Source organism: Emydura macquarii, unplaced genomic scaffold, assembly GCF_026122565.2.
Source record: "Emydura macquarii macquarii isolate MOO-44397 ecotype Brisbane River unplaced genomic scaffold, CSIRO-AGI_Emac_v2 contig_3328, whole genome shotgun sequence".
Taxonomy (NCBI): domain Eukaryota; kingdom Metazoa; phylum Chordata; order Testudines; family Chelidae; genus Emydura; species Emydura macquarii.
In genome coordinates, this window is record NW_027133465.1 from 5,195,960 (window position 1) to 5,214,640 (window position 18,681).

Genomic DNA, 18,681 nt, shown 5'->3' on the forward strand with positions numbered 1-18,681 from the left:
GGAAGGGGGGGAATTTTAGGTAGGTGGAACACAGCTGGACAGTCTGATACTGTCCAGATTGCTGGCCATACCCCTGCTTTTGCCTGCTCCTTTTAAGGCTTCTGATTTCACAAAGGAGAGTCCTGAGCTCTCCAGAAATCACAAGTGTAAGCAGGGTCTGAATGAGCTCTCCCCTGCTCAGCTAGCTAGGTGGGGGGATGTAGGGGTGGAGGGGAGGGAGGAAGGCTTCAGGACCAGACTGTATTTGCATGGACACACCCACCCTGCCCAGGTGCTCAGCATGATGGGACTGCTTTGCCCAAATGATCCCTTTGGCTGGTGCTGAGTTACCGATCACTTTAGTGTTAAGAGGAACAACATTTCATTACCCCTCCAATTATCGTCTGAGTAAAGGGCAGCAGAACTGTGCTTAGCCTGACCCAATGGAGGGGGCTGGGATGTAGACCCCTGTGAAAGGGAGAGGGGGTGGGGACAGGTGTCCCTGCTGGGAGGTGTGGCTCTGCCGCAGAGCTCTAGGCCTGGTTTAACTGGCCCCTCCCCACTGTTCAAAGACAGAGCTAATTAAGGCTCCATTAGGAGTCTTTTGTTAAGTGATCGTTAGAGCTGCAATCACTTCTTGCGGGACAGCGTTTTCTGCCCAACCTGCTTCCACAGTGACATTCCCACTAAAGCTGGGTGGAAGCTCACTGGACTGACCAGCAGAGGTGTCAGTAGAGAAGGTGGCAGCAGAAGGTGAGGGTGTGCATTGGTGATGACCGGCAGGGTGTCCAGTGGAGCAGGGAGTGGATGGCAAGGCGGCTGGTGGAATGGCCAGACAGTGGAGCAAGCAAAGGGCCTCTTCTTTCCCCTCATCCCTACCCCCCCCAAACCAGGCAATGAGGTGAACTCTGCAGCTGCACCTCTGATCTCTGGGTCTGCATTGACTAAGGACAACTGTGAGTGGGCTGCTGGGAGGGGAGAGGCACATTAAAGGAACTTCTGGTTGCTGGACTTAAGAAACTGAGGCAAATGGAAGCTGCTCCACGTGCTCTGGGGTGGGTGTTTTGTTCGTGGTTTTATGCTTATGGAATTTTCCCCAAGTTAATGCCGGGTTATTTCCCCCCTTTTATTAAAAGTTTCTTTTCTGCACTCAGTCTCTGTGCTTGCGAGAGGGGAAGTGTTGCCTCTAGACATGCCCAAGGGGTGGTGTGTAATTGTCCCAGGTTACTGGGTGGGGGCTCGAGCCGGTTTTGTGCGGTGCTGTCAAAAAGGAAGCCCTAGATATTGAACCCGGCCCTGGTTGCTGCCAACTCCGACTGGCAGAACCCTTCACTCACCCTGAGGAGAGAATAATGACTTCACTGTAAAGACCAGGGCATTTTGTAAGCAAGTTCAGAAAACACAACAGCAGCACAACAACAGAGGAATACTGAATGTTTATTTCACAGAGGGTTGGGGGGCTGATTTTGATCTAGATATATTTTCATTGAAAACTATCATACTTTTAAAAAATATATAGTAAATCTTTAGGGCGACAGTGGTAATAATCACTGCAGAGCCTGGGGTAGGGTCTTATAGCAAAAATTTTTGTTGTGAATCAACTTTGTCAACAATGCCTTGTTGGATTTCTTTTAACCACCCACGCTTTTAAAGAAGTGTCTGACCTTTCAACAAAGTCATCGCCAAGGATAAAAACCAGACATGCAGGTAAATATCAGCAGATGCTGAGATTTAACAAAGTCTTTCAGCTGATCTGACAATCAGCCAGGAATGTTTCAATACAACACCACGATAGAAGGAAGAACAACTTTACATAAGATCTTTCAGTTCTGCAAAAAGCCGTCTTGTTACAACACAGGCTTGAGAGCACTATGAAAAAGGGTAGCATATTGGGAGTGACACACACTCTATGCCAGATTCTGATTCCAGCTACGTTGGTAAAAATCCAGAGTCAATTCAAATTATTTTAATAGCTGTATTTTGGATTTACAGTGGTGTAACCCTGATAAGAATCTAAAGGGTAATAATTGAGCCACAGATTTATATTATATAAATATATTTAATTCCTTACCTGTGTTACTAATAGCATCTTTGATTATTAAAAACAAAAAGATTAAAGGAGAAATTTTTCCTCCCCCTACCTAGATGCTGTTGACATTTTGCAATTTGTTCAGTTAGATAGGTCAGTTTCACTTTCTGTTTCTAATCAGTTTCACTTCCCAGTTCTTATGCACCAGAGACAACACCTCTGGGTTTGGCTTTCTAACACTGCTAGGGAATGTTTACATTTTTAATCACTTTGAAAATAATCTCATGAAAATATTTCTATTCTTACTATAGTTTGGTAAAGACACTAGCACACCCTACATTTGGTGTCCAATACGACTTGAGAGCAAACACTAAACAGACGTTTCTCTCTGTTTAGCAAGGTGAACGCCATGGCTTTAAGTTTTTTCATGATTGCCAGGCATGACACTGCAAATAAATCCCATTTCACCTCGCTTTTGATTGAAGAATCCCAGATTTGACTCGAATCCCTTTTCAGGAGCCAAATTTAACACAACTGATTTTGAAGGCAGCATTTGTTGAACTTGAAAAGAAGTGCTCAATGGTATTTCCCATATTCCACATTTCAGTGTTAGCTGAGATACAGGAAAGAGGCAAAGCTAAAAAATGCCACAAAAGATTAGGGATTGATCAAAAGCCCACTGAAGTCTCTGGCTTCAACAGACTTCAGAACAGGTAAAATAGTGAAAAAAGCAAAATAGCCCAATACCATACTCATCTCAGTGAGAAAAGGAAAGGAAAAAACTACAATCAAAAAGGCCAAGTGCCCACACTCTTGTTTGTGGCCCAACTGTGATGTGTGAAAAGAGAGGGAATGATGTGTATGCGGGTGGGAAGAGGAGTTGAATGAGAAAAAAATACTGCCATTTGGAAGAGGGGAAAAAATGCATCACTCAGCCACTCAGTTTTTGGGCTTTTTTCTTTTAAATAGGATTTTGGTTTAAAGCATGTTGCATTGAAAAAACGCTAACGGTAGCTCCTATCCTATGCAATCATCTGAGTTTCTGTCATTATCACTCCTTTGGAGGAAATTAACGTGCAGTCTTTAAAAAACACTGCTTCTACACAACAACAAAGAACTTAGAAGGTCTCCCTTGTTAAATAAGTTATTCTGCTAGACTGCTTCACTCTGTGCTTTACTATTTACAAACCAGCATTCTTTGCTGCTTCTTCAAGTTTCAATTCTTCAAGCTGAGCTGTTTGATCTGTGACTGAGAAACACTGGCAGCGAAGCAACTTCTGATTGTGAATTCCCTTGCACAACACCATTTTAAGGGTTAACGCAAACTACACCACCTGCTTTAAGTGGCGGGCACTTCAGCTGGATCAGCGTGATGAACAAGGAAGCACTCTTTACTAGCCACCATGGAATACCAACTAGGGGTCTAGTTAAGGTCTTCACTCAAGTCAGGAGCTTCTAGTGGAGATTTCTCTGAAGAAGGACTGCAGTATAGGCCATAAAACTTGCCAAGGGTTTTGCTTTGAGGACTTCCTATCATATGTTTCACATGACCCCTGCATGCCTCGGTTCTGCTATTCTGGGGGAAGGTGGGGAAATGATTAAGCCAATCCAATTCCATCTGCTGGTTCTGAACACACTCTGGGAGCAGCAATTTCCCCTCTGCTAGGAAGCTCTGAACAGCCTTCTATTTGATTAGCTAAAACGTCATTATCCAGAAAAAGAAATGATACGTCACAAGAACTTCACAACAGATTTTAAACAAGTTCAGCTAACAATCGCTGCACCAAGGGGAAGAGTGAAGTGGAGGGGGAAGATAGGTGGGGTAAGAACCCTGTCTTCCTCAACGTCCAGGATGTCACCTCAATATTTCAGATTCAGCCAAAACATTCCTGTTTCAGTGCACAAATTATTCCCACTCGTGCCCTGGAAAAAATATATACAACCCCCAAAAATACAAGAAAGAGATCCAAAAAAAAACAAACAAACCAAAAAAACGACTTTCTACATATTTACAAAAAGCTGCCCCAGCCTCACGGTCCAGAGTGTGCTGGAAGCCAACAACAAGAGCAAAAGAAGGGGTCTCTGCATGTTCAATAGTTCCATAAAACGTCCCCCTCTCCCAGCCAGTGTGAAGACCACTCATCGCAGATGGGAGCACTGCGGGTGGGGGGAGGGTGTCATGCCATTGGCCTTTAATTCTTCAGTCCATGCGCAGCTTCATGGCCCGATGATCCATGGGGGCGACGGCCTCGTTGGAGTAACCGCTTTCAGAACACAAGGACAGCTCATCTGCATTCTCCATGCCATTGTTTATCTCTGGAGGGAGGGGAAAGACAAATGAAGACACAACTGAAGTGCTGCAATCATAGGAGTCCTCAGCAGCATTTTATTCAAATGCATCCCTTACAGGCAGAGCCACAGGAGTTGATGGAAGTTCAGGGAGCTCAGGGCCCTGTCAGAGGTGGCTCAGCACCTCTGGCTCCATGATTCTCCCATTTTTAGAGATGGGTAAACTGAGGCACAGAGAGGTTCAGTTAAAAAAATAATTCACACAGCACATCAGTGGCAGAATGTACGAGTCTGATTCTTACCCTGTAAGTGCATTGTTTTTCATCGCAAGGCTCAGGAGCCAGTGGCGACTCCCATCGACCCGAAGTGCGGCTCCGTGACTAATTGTGTATATTCCAATTTATTTTATTTTTAACATTAGAATGTGTACCAAGCCTATCAAAGTCCGCCCTCTTTACACATCATATTGAGCACATGGTATGATGTGTGCCAAGAAGTACATCTAAGCATATCCGTTGTATAATCAATATTGTATATTGTTGTATAACGTAATATTATCATAGCAACCAACATGTTAATTTAAATAGTTGATGTGGCTCTCACATTGAAGGTTTTTTGTCAAAGTAGCCCCGGCTTGAAAAATAGTGAAGATCATTGCCCTAGTAATTTTACATCAGTCTGACTCCATTGATCTCAGTGGAAGTACACCTTATTTATACCAGCATAATCAAGATAAGTATCACACCCCTTATCATATGGCAGCCACAGATATACTGCTGTTATGTGTCTGTAATAGGAAGAGATGAACTTCAGAAGTATCCCATAACCCCGATTTTAATCTAATACATCTGAACGTCTTTATTGTGGAAACCAGAGCTCTCCCAGTCCTGGCAGGGTTAGTTGGTGCCAGTCTTAACGAAGGAGTTTGTTTTAGAGACAAAATATGAAAATAAACTGTGCTGTCCCTAAGTCCTGTACTTCAGGATGCACAACAGAGTTTGATTCTAGTCTGATTAACGTGGCTTCCACATCATTGTAACTCCTGGGTTCCTTGGGCTTTAGCCTAGTTTATAGCCATGTATGGAAGAGCAGAATTAGGTCCATAACTTGGACTGTAAGATCTTTGTTATGTGCACGCCTAGCACAATAAGGTCTGATTTCTGATGGGGTCTCTAGTGGCTAGTACCATGAGAACAACAAAGGTTGCAGGAGAAATTATTGTATTCATGATCTTTAAGACTTTAAAATTACAGACTTAACGTGTGAACTTTGATCTCCCAAAGCTAAAATATTCTCTTCACACAAATGCACTATTACCTTTCTTATCATATCAATTGAGAGACAAGATGGGAGAGGTAATATCTTTTATTGGACCAACTTCTGTTGGCATGAGAAAGAAGCTTTTGAGCTACACAGCGCTCTTCCTCAGGCCTGGGAAAGGTACTTTTGAACCTTTGTGTACTTTGTGTTCTGAATACTTTTCCCAGACCCAAAGAGGAGCTCTGCGAAACTGGAAAGCTTGTCTCTCTCACCAACAGAAGTTGGTCCAATAAAAGATATCACCTCACCCACCTTGTCTTTCTAATATCCTGGGACCGACAGGGCTATAGGGCTACATCAACAGGGCATGCAGATCAGCTGAGACAATCCTGTGGTAAGTGCGCCCCCTGCTGGGAACAATGACATGCTAATGAAAATAAAAGCATTAGAGGAAGGTGAAAGGGGGGGGCGAAGAGCATGTGCTTGGGCAGTCATTAGTTCCCAGACCAGTGCCCTAGACCTGCAGCCTGTTCAGAATCCTTCACCCGTATAGTGCCAGCTAATATCCCCTGTGCTAGCACGCAGTTGTTCTTATCATCTAAAGAACAATGAATCAGGTCAATTTCAGATGCCATCTAGTGGCTAGAAGCTGCAAGATAGTTTAAAGAGCCTCAATGAAGCCAGGTTAAACTGAAAATTTGAGTCAATTTCTTCTAACAGGCCAGTGCTCAGGGTCACAGTTAGAGATGGAAAAGATCCCGTAGACCACGAAGTCCATGAGTGTTCCAGCACAGGGTATAGTCCACCCCTTGATGCCGGGTGCATCAGATGTCGTATCGATGGTATAGTCGCTTACCTGTAAGGCCAAGTATCACTTTCTTATTATGCTGATATTGAAAGAGGTGGCTGCAATTATGTTGCAAACAAAACTGTCTGAACGTGTTGAGTGCCTCCTACACATGCTGTAAAAGGGACATTCAGCCCATTGCACAGCTCGCCATTTACTTCCCTCTTATCATAGAATCACAAAAGATGAGGGTTGGAAGGGACCTCAGGAGGTCATCTAGTCCAAACCCCTGCTCAAAGCAGCACTAACCTCAGCTAAATCATCCCAGCCAGGACTTTGTCAAGCCACAGCTTAAAAACCTCTAAAGATGGAGATTCCACCACCTCCCTATATAACCCATTCCACATTCTCCCCATTTCCACAGCTTCTCCACCATCAACAGCTCTGAGTGCTCTTCCCACTACACTCCATTCAGCTCTCACCATAGCATGATCCTGCTGCCCCTCGTTCTCGCTGGAGAGAAGGGAACTCTACATTTAAAGCCCCGTTGTCCTTCAAATCCCTCCTCAAAAGTCTCCTCTGCTGTGATTCCTACAAAACGCTTATCAATGGCAAGGCTGCTGGTGTGCAGAAACCACTGCCTATCGTGCTGGCCAGTATCTCCTCTGTTTCCTTGCTTCCCATCTGTCTGTCTCCTGTCTTATACTTACAGTGTCAGCTCTTTGGATCTTTTCATTCTGTATTTGTACAGCACCTAGTACAATGGGATCCTGGCCCATGACTAGGGCTCCTAGTTACTACAGTAATACAAAAAAAATCATCATCTGAAGATTATTTTTAATATCAAATTGTCCAACTCAATACATTTCTTAATACTCCACTACTAACAACTGCACAAAGCTTCATGATTTTGTAAACACTCAACATCCCTGGGGTTTGCCCCACCTCCTAGTAAGTTACCCCAGCTGTGCCTGGACAGATCCTATACGGATTTACAAGATCAGGGTCCTGCCAGTGGTTGATGGACCTTTCCTGACAAGGCAGTAGCTTCAGTTATCATTCTGCACTCCCACACTGCAATACTGGGGCCCGACTCTGCAAGCCCGACTCCCACCTTAATATTAGTGGTCATACGAAAGTGAGGATTGCAGGGTCAGATCCTCATCAGTGGCACTCTCAGTGCTGAGCGAATCACTAGGAGGCTGGTTGGCTTGCTGTTAACCCCATGATCCCAGCACAGATTTTCAGTTACTTCAGGACTGGTTTATATTTGATTTTTCTTCCTCTCCTCTGTGCCCTTTCTCCATCCATCTTAGCAGTCAATAAACAAGTCAAATGTCCACTTAGATCTGTAGCACTATTGTCAATATCTCCAGTAAGAGGCATGCTCAGAGAGTGGGATGGCAGCTGAGATACTGTTACCTGTCAGCTCTGTGTTCTTGGGGAACCAGCAGTACCCAGCCGGTCTGACTCACAAAGGACTCCCCCCACTCCCAGCCTCTGCTTGAACCAGAACTGATCAGAAGACAGACTTACAAAAAGCAGTGAAAAGGCAGGGGGAGACACACCTAAACCCCCGGGCAAGGGTGACAGGATTAAGGCAACTCCCCTAGCCTCATTTCCATTGGAGATGGGATACGGAAGCATCTCCATTAGCATCCAGAATGGAGAACAGAGATTCCAAGGCACGGACTGCACTGAACTCGGGGACAGAGAAGAAGCATGATGGGGGATCTCTGCTCCCATGTTAATGAAGCTATGCCTGCACACCCCCAGCTCAGCAGTTATCAGACCAATTCCAGTCATGAACTCCCTATTGGCATCATGTAGGGGCCGGGAGGTGTGGCCTCCCTCGGAGATTGACGGCAAGGGAGATGCAAACCCCCCGGGGAGGAGGAACCCGGAAGTTCATCCCCACCTGACCAGAAGCGGAGAGGCAGGACAGGCAGTATAAAGGGTGGGCCTTCTAGCTCATTGGGGAGACGGCAGCCGAGGAAGGAGGACGTCTCTCCGTTGATGCTGGGGCCTGGGCCTGATCATTACCCTGAGGAGAGGCTGCCAGGGCTGAGGCCCAGGGGACCCGCCAGAGATACCTGAGCCCTGCGAGCCAGAGGAGGGCCTTACAACCTGGAGAAGCTGCCCGAGCTGCCAACCCCATGAACCCGAGGGGTACTTGGCCCTTCCAGCCTGGAGGAGCTGCTGGACCTGCCGCCGATCGAGAGGCCAAAGGGTTGTGGAAGCTCCCCCTGGCAGAGTCACCCCGAGGGGGCTGAGCGTGACTCGGGGACAAGGTGCTCCAAGGAAAGGGGGGAGGAAGGAGCCTTGTCTGCCCACCCTGTCTATGGGCCTGGGCCTTAGACTATTTGCTTGCCCTTCCTAGGGCTACCGCCCATTTACCCTGCCGGCCAGACAGCCTGGACTGTGAACTGTTGACTTGCCCTACCAAGGGTTAGAGACTGCTCCCTTTTTCCTGCCTCACCCTGTCTAAGGACCTGTGCGGAAAACTGTTTGCTCGCCCTGCAGAGGGCTAGAGACTCCCCGATTTACCAGCCCAGCCCTGCCTAAGGGTCTGGGTCAGGAACTGTTTGCTCGCCCTGCAGAGGGCTAGTAGCTTCCTACCTGGCCTGCCCAGCCCCAACTGCGGGTTTGGGCTCCAACCTACTGGATTGCCCCCCCCCCGAGGGTTGGCGGGGGGGCCCAGGATGGTGGGATTGCCCAGCAGGGCCGAAGGGGCCTGGAGCCGCTAACTTTCCCTCTTTTTGCTAGAACTCTCCACAGGGCATAGGAGCCGGGAGACGTGGCCTCCCTCGGAAATTGACAGTAAGGGAGGGCAACCCACGCCAGGGAACGTTTACAAATCCAAATACTGAATCTGCCTAATTGCATTGTGAGCTTCCTGGAAGGAACACCGCCCCTAGCCAGGAATGATCAGTTCCTATAGTCCAGCTCAAACAAAACAGCTCTGGTATACTCCGTTTACCCATAAACAAACCTAATGTCCTCCCTTGGACCATTGTTTCTTCCCTACAAAAACCCCTACCCAAGTCCAAAACTTGGTTCTGATGCCTGGATCCAAAAGCTGCATCAATTCCACTGGGGCTTCACCTTTTCCTGACTGATCGGGTTGGGGGCTCTGCCTGTCTCCAGCGCTCCGGATCCTCAGCTACAACCACCACCTGGGAACCTCGACTGGTTCAAGCTTCACGGAGTGGTAAGACCCCCAACTCTCTCTCTCACTCCAGGTATAGCTTTCTAAACCTGACTTTTGTAATCATATTTGAGCTAGATTTTCCCCAGTTGAAATCGTGTAATATTGTAAGTGTTTGGTTTGTTTGTCTCTCCTTGTATGGCTATTACTACTAGTATCATAAGTTTTATATACCTGGCAATAAAATAACTTTTGTAATCAAATTGGTTGCCAGACTCTCTCCGAACTTCATTTATTCTTGCGTGTTCTTGGCTTTCCTGTTTGCTCTGCAACAATGCTCCTCTTAGCTAAGCCAAAGATCCCTGTAACGCCCAAAAATCCTGTGGGGTTTGCTCATCAAGGGGGTTACTACCAGAACAATTGTAACGTGAAAGTGGGGATAGGGACATGCTGAACCTGTGGCATATGAGGGTGGCAGCTTGGAAGTGCTGCTCGACCCAGCCTGCTGAGTCCAAGGAGATATAAGGGGTCAGCTTGGGAGTGTTGATCAACCCGGTGTGCTCAGACGCACTCTGTTAATCTGTGCACGTGTACGTGTGTGTTCAACTGATTCTGGGGCTGGAGGAAACCAGCCCTGGAAAACCTAGGTCCTGCAGGGTAGCTCCATTGGGAGGAGACTTGCAGAAGGAAGAAGCAGAGCTCCGTATGGAAACACAAGTGACACAAGCAGTATATTGATAGAATTACAGAACCCCTCCACCCCCCAGGAATGTAACCCTAATAAATGAGCGCACCCTAAGGTAACGGGCAAATCTGGTAACAGTAACAAAAGGCTCCATTATCTAACTGATGGCAAGATAAGAGCAGAACTCATCCCTCTTACCCTGGCTTTACTTATCGACATTCTGAGGATCTCACTTTCAAGTGGCCATACCTGAAAAGATCAGTTTCTCCTTCATGATTTTTACATCCCTGCTGGACCTGCGGACAGCAGCACTGAGCATGATTTGCTCCGGGTTGTAGGTCCTTATGCTTCCCAGACGCCATCTGCAGCAGAAAAGAGGGATGTAAAGGGTCTGTCCTCAAAAGTTCTATCCTCTAATGACCTAAGAGGCTCTTAAGCAAGCAGCCACTGACATATGCAAAGTCAGAAACCCTGTCCATGAAACATGGCTTTACTCCACTAGAGCCCTGGTGCTAGGCAGCTATGGCTTGATTTTCAGAGGTGCTGATCACTCCCAGCTCCCATGATTGTCAGTCACTTTTTGAAACCATGTCATTTAATATGGATCAGGTGACCTAATTTTAGGTATCCGAGTTGGAGAATTTTGGCTCCTGGTTTTTCCCTCCCCCCCTCCCCCCCTAGAGTAGGGAGTGGGGAAATCAAGCGCAAAAATAAATTAAACCATTTCTGTGAAAGTGCCTTCATCTTTCCCCCTTGTTAAATTTATACAGACTAATTATGGGAGGAAAATGTTCAATAGTAATGAATATTTCAGACAAATCAGAGACATGCATAAGGAAGACATCAGTAGTAGCAGCTTCATAGGAAGATGAAAGTAACCCCAAAGTTGGAAATTATGGAATGACCTGCTCCCAAGGTAAGTTTCTTCCTGAGCCCCACTAGAGAATGGCTTATGCCCTGAAACATGAGTGTTTGTATCCCTTTGCAAAGCTCATGGGATTTTTTTTAAAACTGTAACTCTGAATATTATTGTCCATAGATAACACAGAACAGGTGATTTGAGATGTAGGTTTGAATACTGCACAGCAAGAAGTGCTGTGATTTGGTCACTTTAGTGACTGCTCTTGATTGGGGGACAGAGTCAGGTAACCTAGATCCAACATTTTGGGTTTGAGGGGAAAATGTTCTGTTAATTTTTCATGTTAAAGTATCAATGAAATTAAACATCTTCCTGAAGTTTCTGCCACCCAGAACACTGGGAGAGCGATGAAATCCAACAAGGTGACAACCATAAAAGTTAAAATATCTAGGTTGAGGTTCATTGCCCAAACTGAATAAATGTAAAAAGCATTGTGAAAAGTACACCAGATTTTTAAAAATTCACTTTTAATTATCTAAGGAATTGCTACCAACTCAGGGGAGGACTTTTTTCCCCCTTGTTAGCCCGGGAAAGTCCCTCTAGCACATGGATAATTACACTTCAGAGCTAATGACTACTTCAGCCCTGAAAGCATACAGTGAAGAGCTAAGCTGAACCTACTCTGATGGAGGCCAGGATGAGAGACAATGAGGCATAGCACGTAAAGGTGCTTCACTGGGTACCAGGAACCAGATACTCTCCCCAGATCGCACTGATGTACTAAGCATCCCTTGACAAATCATTTCACCTTTCTGTACTCCTCTTTCCCACCCCTTCTGTTGGCTTGTTTGTTTAGATTGGACTCTTTCCTCCTATTGGTATGTACAGTGCCTGGCACAACAGGGCTTCAATCCAACTGGGGCCACTGGGTGCTACCCTAATATAAATACTAATGGCTACTGATCTTTAGGGTGCATACTATTTTCTAGGTGCAATAACACCTGTTGGATGTTAGACGTCACATCTTTAAGCTTGAGGAACTTCATCCAACTGCCTTTCCTAGAGCAAACATCTCCCTGTTTCTAATAAACCAGCTGCCAAGATAATATTTGGAGCAGAAATCCTGCGCCTGAAACAGTTTAGCAAAGTGGACACTCGTCTGCATTATGTTCTGGATTTTAGGGTCACATACTGCCTTTGAATACGTGGGTGTGATTCCCACCACCAAGTTGCTCCACTCTCTTCCTTTGTGGGCAGGAAGTATATAAGGTTCTAGCTTTCAAAAAGGATCTCAGCTTGTTCTCATCAAGAAATAGGATCAGTGTAAACGGAAAGCTTTGATGATAGCTTGTCAGGTTTCCAATTATCTGGCGCCACCTCGTGGCGCGACAAGGTAAGTTAATACGACTGCATACAGGGATTTAACTCGCTAGGCATTTAGCACCTACCGCGCGGTGCAGAATTTCCCACTGCAGTCTGCATGAGTTAAGGGTGCTCAGCACTTCACATGATCAGGCCCACGGCCGGCAAACATAAAAAAAGTGTACTCTAAAGGTTCTAGGAACACCCAGGCAGGAGGAATCTGCTCTGTGTAGCCTTTCTGCACTTTGTACTCTTTATAAAACACTGCACAACAGCAGGCGTGCCGGATGACAGATGAAGGAGATTGCTCCTTACAAGGGAGAGGAAAAAAGCATGTGATGGACAAAGCTACACTGGGCTGATAGAGCCAAGGCATGTACAGAAGCAACCTAGATGAGGCCAGAGAAGGTGGAGCTGAGCATGGTTTGCTAAATAAACATCCTCCTGAGCGCTCTTCAATGGTGCTAAATTGAGCCATTCACTGACAGTGAAGAAAAGGGTTTATGCCGTCAGTACCCAGCCCAATGAAAGGTTGGGGCCCTCATCGCCCATTGGAGTCGGCATTGCAGATACTCAGCGTCTCATAGGATCAGGCTCTCTGTAGTCACAGCCCACAACGAAACGGTCTGTGTGAAGTTCTGCCCTATATATTTCTTGGGTACTTGCAACTTTCCGCATCAGTTCTGGCTGATTTGCAAGTCTAGAGGTAGGTCAGGGTGTCCCATCCCTAAAGGAAAGGCCCAGCGGTACTAGACATTTTAGGTCATGGCTGAGATTTGGTTCAGAGACACAGAGCCCAAGTTCAGAGGTGACTGAATGGGGTGGTAAAACAGATCTACTCCCTTACACGGGTTACTTGTGCTCAGTGCAAGTGCATAAATTAGAGCCTGCTCAGCATATAAGAGAGGGGATCTGCTGGCAGGATGCTTAGCCACTGAAATAGCTGCAATCTAATGACTTTTAGGACAGGCTGCTACTCCCCTCTCCTCCCCAGCTTTTTGGAAGGGTGGCAGAGGAGAATTATGAGGGTACTGATTCTTAGCTAGGCAAGACTCCCATTGATCGCAGTGGTCCCTGTGATTGGGAGTTTTGCCTGCATGAGGAGTTTTAAACAGAGCCCACAGTCTGCAGACTGCATGCAGTTGTAAGCATGAAGTATATGGTGGCTGACGTTAAGCAGTCAGAATTTACCAGGCTAGCACAGTTATTTCCTAATGTAGGTGCAGGGCAATGCTATGGCCAGCCTCACTGAATGGTAATTATTAGCAGTGAGCTTTTAAAGGCAACCCCCATATTTCAATCATCTCAACACCTGGACTGTCAGAATAATGTAAAGAACCAGCTATAAGTTTAATTAGGCCGAACGCAAATTATGCCTTTAATTAACTAGTGGAAATTATAGTTTGCAAAGGACAGTCAAAAACAAGACAGAATCCTAATGTTGTTTATAATTATTCCTACAAACCCAAGACGTTTTGGTTTTTAATGTAAAATGGGGTCCATGCTTTTTGCTTTTAGACTCAGTTGAAAGTTACACATTGGTTTGAGTCAGGGTACTGTAGTCTCAGTCCCAGATGAAATGCTGTACGCACGGTTTTTTTTTTTTTTAAAACATCGCAGGGAGCATTTAACACCTCTATTCTGATCATCTTGGATATGAAGAGTCACAGAAACACGTACACATTTCTCAAGGAAGTTGATGTGAATTGAGCCTATGTACCTGGGGACGAATTTGCTCCACCATGGTAACATTCCAATAACTTTCATTGTATTCTTTTGCTAGCAAGATACCTTTTTAACAGGCATCAATGCAGGACAGTTTCATATAACAACAGATCCAGTTACTCAGCAGATTGAGGACAACTGTGCAAGCTGTCATGAACCTTCTAGCAGGCAATATTTACAAATGGCAAACACTTGAATTCAAGGGCGGGGAAATAAAAAAAGAGAGACAGACGAGGACATTTCTCAGTAACACAATCTCATTGCTCAGAGATAAACGCATGGAGAAGGTTATACATGAAGAGTTTGGTTCAAACTTAGAAATAAAAGTGGAGGCTTTACTACAGAGAGAGGACAGATTTCAAAGCAACAAAAGTAACAGAAACAGCCAATAAAATAAACAATCAGAATAGTATTTCAGGGAGCCTCAAGTCCAGTGTCCTAAGGTCTTGATTCTCTTCCAACTTACACTGGTGAAATGCCATTGACTTCAGTGGATTTACTCCTGGTTTACAGTGGTGTAAGTGACAGGAGAATCTGAGAGATTCTGAGCTCAGACTTGTGCAGTAGCTGATGGACAAATCTTTTAAATCCCCCGGCCCTGCTAATACCTTTTTGTTGGCAAGAAAATCATGAAAAGTGAAAGACAGCACTTTGACTATGTGGGAAAAATGATGCTGCATTTTTCCTTGGACAGCAAACACATTAAGCTTTAAGGATATAACGTGATGTCAGCTGCATACACAAGAAGCCAGACTGTGATATGTGATCTGGACATCAGGAGAAATGTGAAGTAACTCCACAGCTACATAATTATGCTGATATAGCTGAGAACAGAATCTGGTCCAGAATATTGACTAAGAGTTTTGAACAGCTTTTACTGGTCACTCAGTGCACCACAATGCCTTCCCGTTTCTCACAGGCAACTGAAATTTTGCAACGGTGGGGTAAAAACACTGAAATATTTTATATAAATTGTGAAGCCAAATTTGTTAACTTGGAAAGGACTAAACAGAGCAGACTGGCCTATAAAAAAACCCTATGTTGAGGGTGATCTTGTAATGGGGTATTTCTACTTAGAGTGCATCAGGGTTTACCAGAGGTTCCCTAATTAAAAGATGCTCAGATATCCTAGATTAATACTCCTGCCAATGGTAGTGGCTTGGACCGTTGATGTAGGTTGTCCAAGTGCCTCTAGAAGGGTCAGCTGGACATGACATAGGAGGCTGCGCAGTTTTAGTAACTATTAAATAAGTTACTCTTCAGACTCTCAGCAAGACAGTCGTGGTCATTTGTGGAGCTGTGTCACTTAAAGCGTCATTAAGGCTGTGTTCCGTACTATCCCAGTCTGCAGTGAAGCCATAGCAGAAAGAAAGAGGAGGGTGGGATGAGAAGAGGAGGAGGAGGAAAGCACCAGAATTACCTGATCATGTGATAGCTGTGAGATGCCAGAATGCAGCAGAGAGAAAGAGGAGGAACATGCACAACAGTCAGAGCAGTAAAAAAATAAACAAGGCAAGAAGGCAAAAAAGATTGGTTAGAAGTCATCACAGTCAGTACTTCCCCTCTAGCGAAACCGCAGAGGTTTGACATATCGTGGTAATGGTAGCCCGGCTGTGGAATGCAGGAAAGCCACTTGTACTGGGTAGAACGAACACATCTAAGGTGTGGCTTCATCCCAACTCATCGCCTCATCCTTGGGGTGAAGGAAGCAACTTGGATTTGCCCAGCAAGACTTGCAAAGTTTCACAAGGGTCAAATTCTGAGCTTGTCTTCCAGGAGCTAAATCGCTGCAGCAAATAAATAGAACGATTCACCTGGGGTCGGTTTCTGAATTCCCTCCATGCAGCACCAACACTTCTGCATGGTAGAGAAGGACATGAGGCATGGGAATGGGTCCCTTTGTGTGACAAACTCCCGGGGTGTCAGTGTAGGTTCCCAGTTCCACGGTTGCAAAGGGAAATCCCTTGGCTTTAGATACAGCAAATGGAATTTGGGGCATTGAATTTTTGTTATTGATTTTTTTTTAATTTTCAGTCTTTAAAAGAGACGAAGAGATGCTTTGGAAGGAAATGAGTTCTGGCTATGGGTGGTTTTAATACTCACCTGTAACTGATTAACCCTGCAGACTATATGTCTCTGAGTAATGACCCTACCGGGCTCAGACACATTGTGAGCTACCGGGGTAAATACAAGTGGTGGAAATTCAGCCCTGGGGAAAGCAGGTACTGCCGATGTGAACTGGAGCTTTCCTTGCTTGCACCAAGTCTGAATTTGTATATGGTCACCAAGAGTATTTCTGAGCCCCTTACCTCTTTCAGCTGTACAGCACTGAGGGGTTGCAGGCACTTCCATAATAATAATTCTACCTCTTCCTTCATATTGTCTGTTCATTTCATCTCTCACCATGCTCTTTACATTCCTTTTTTGGCCATTTCTGTTTCTTATACAACCCTTCTTCCCTATCAATCCTCTCCTTAATTTAAAGAAATTAAATCTATGAGGAGCTGCAAGAAAAAAAAATCTAACAGGGAGTACAAGAATTTTAAAATCCATGATTGCTGGAAACTATCCCTGTCTCTCCAGGCTCTCAGCAACCTGGGTAAATATCTAAATTAGCCCAGTTTTAAGAGGTGTAGCTCAGAAAAATTAAATACATTTGGAAAGTCTCAAGATGCAGGTTTTTGGAAGGGTTTCAGAGGAATTGCTACGGAACTGCTTTAGGAAAGACATGAAGACTCTGAAACGAAAGGTCAAGTCAAATGGTTGTCACTCTGGCCTCAAAAATCCCAAACAAAGAGAGAGTAAAATAGACAGTCACACCCTTGTGACTGGTCCAGGGTACATTTCTTTATCTGGCGTTTGTCTTGGAGGAAGGGTTTATTTTATTTGTATGATCCACATGCCACTTAAGAAATCATATTTTAGTCCCATGTGAAATTTTATGGCCTGTGTTATGCAGGAGGTTGGATTAGATGACCATAATGGTCTCTTCCTGGCCTCAAAATCTATATTGTTCAGATGCAAAATATAGCCAAAATTCTGATCCATTTACAGATTTACTTTTGGTTTCTGGATATGAGGCTATTGAACCAAACTGTTGGTCAGTTACACTTATGCCACAACAATGAAGTCAATGAACAAAACTCATTGCCAGCATAACTCCACTGCCTTGGAGTTACCCATGTTATGAATCTGGGTTACTGAATGCAGCAGATGGCAAAGGTATAACTGAGTAGAACTAGGCCTGTCAGATACAGTACAACAGCTGCAGTCGCTGGCAGGGAATACAATCAGTAAGTGGAGTTCTCAACAGCTGCAGACACTCTACTGTAACACATTACAAACATAGCAAGGTAATTATCCACACTGGAAATTAACCACCAAGCAAATTAGTCAGGGCAACGTGATATCGAAATCACTAGCTCACAAAGCTGAAGCGGATGTTTCATAGGAGCCTGCTGTGCCTAATGCCACAGTGTTTGTGCTAATAATAAGGATGGAAATTGCAGCTCATTCAGTACATGCGCTGTGGTGGTTTATATGTGCCAAAAAGAGAAGGTTACAAAGAGAAACTCAGAAAAGGAGAAGGTGGAGTTTCAAAATGACATATTTCCTTAGGCAGATACTGCTGTTTTGCTGTTCTCAGACTGTCTATTTCTGAGTCCAGGTTTTCCAGGACAGCCACGTCACATTGTCATAACTGTGATGAAAAGTTCCTCTTGGGAGTAAATGCAATTTTCAGGGGATGTGCCAGGGTTTCCCCCAGAATAAACAAAGGACAGGGTAGCCTGGGTGAGTGATACCTGTAAAAAGATTCCAAAAACATTGTAGACATTCCTCTAAACTGTCATTATGAACTCGTTTAACCCCTAATTCAAACAAGTAGATTTACTTGCAACTTGCCAGAAAATTAAATCTTTACCCTATGAGCGAGTGGGGTAATTTAGTTTGCATTCTGCATGTTTACATGCATTACGAAGACATCCTTCAGATAAAGCAAGAAACTGAATGCAACCTTAGCTATGGTGTCTTTGCTGAAGTTTCCAGTACTAGCCAGTAAAAGTTATGGCTCCCTCTCTCCTTTAGTGAAGGGTGAGGAAACTTTCTCCACACGTCAAGCTAAACCTGAACTGTAAAACCATTAGATGATCAGTGAAGTCATTCTTTTCTTCTTCCCGACAAAATGTTCCAATTTAAAAACATCCCAACTAACAGAGCTTTCTTCTCATTCTAACTCATTCCCATTTTCCTTGTGGTGCCCATTTCTCCTAAGCATGTACAGTTCTCTCCCACATACATTTTCTACTGCCATAGCAATTACCCTGCCAACTTTAACCCAGTACGCCTTCTCTGCAGTCCTCATTCGTTGCAATCTTCATTCAACTGGTTATAACTCTGAGATGAGGGTGGAAGAGAGAGGGAATAAGTAAACTGTCTAGGACTGGAGCTGATTATAAATGTCTTTATAAGCAAGAGCTCTGGAGAACACTGCACCTCCCTTTTATCTCCACACCCTTGAGATGAACAAACACACCACAAATACATGAGAGTTGATCTG

The 18,681-nt window shown here is 44.8% G+C and overlaps 1 protein-coding gene across 6 annotated transcripts in view; it reads right to left on the reverse strand.

The window, feature by feature from the left end:
* Positions 1 to 1,397: 1,397 nt before the first annotated feature.
* The window catches only part of GDPD5 (glycerophosphodiester phosphodiesterase domain containing 5), a 308,016-nt gene continuing 290,732 nt past the window's right edge, over positions 1,398 to 18,681 (reverse strand). For 5 of the 6 annotated variants that reach the window (XM_067533310.1, XM_067533314.1, XM_067533311.1 and 2 more), the window contains 2 exons: positions 10,427 to 10,539; positions 1,398 to 4,324 (listed from right to left, as the gene is read on the reverse strand). In XM_067533310.1, the coding sequence (XP_067389411.1) occupies positions 4,209 to 4,324; positions 10,427 to 10,539 (229 nt within the window). In that variant the 3' untranslated portion in view covers positions 1,398 to 4,208. Of the gene's footprint in view, positions 4,325 to 10,426; positions 10,540 to 17,212; positions 17,927 to 18,681 lie in introns of those variants that run through there. The other variant, XM_067533313.1, reaches the window with a different exon arrangement.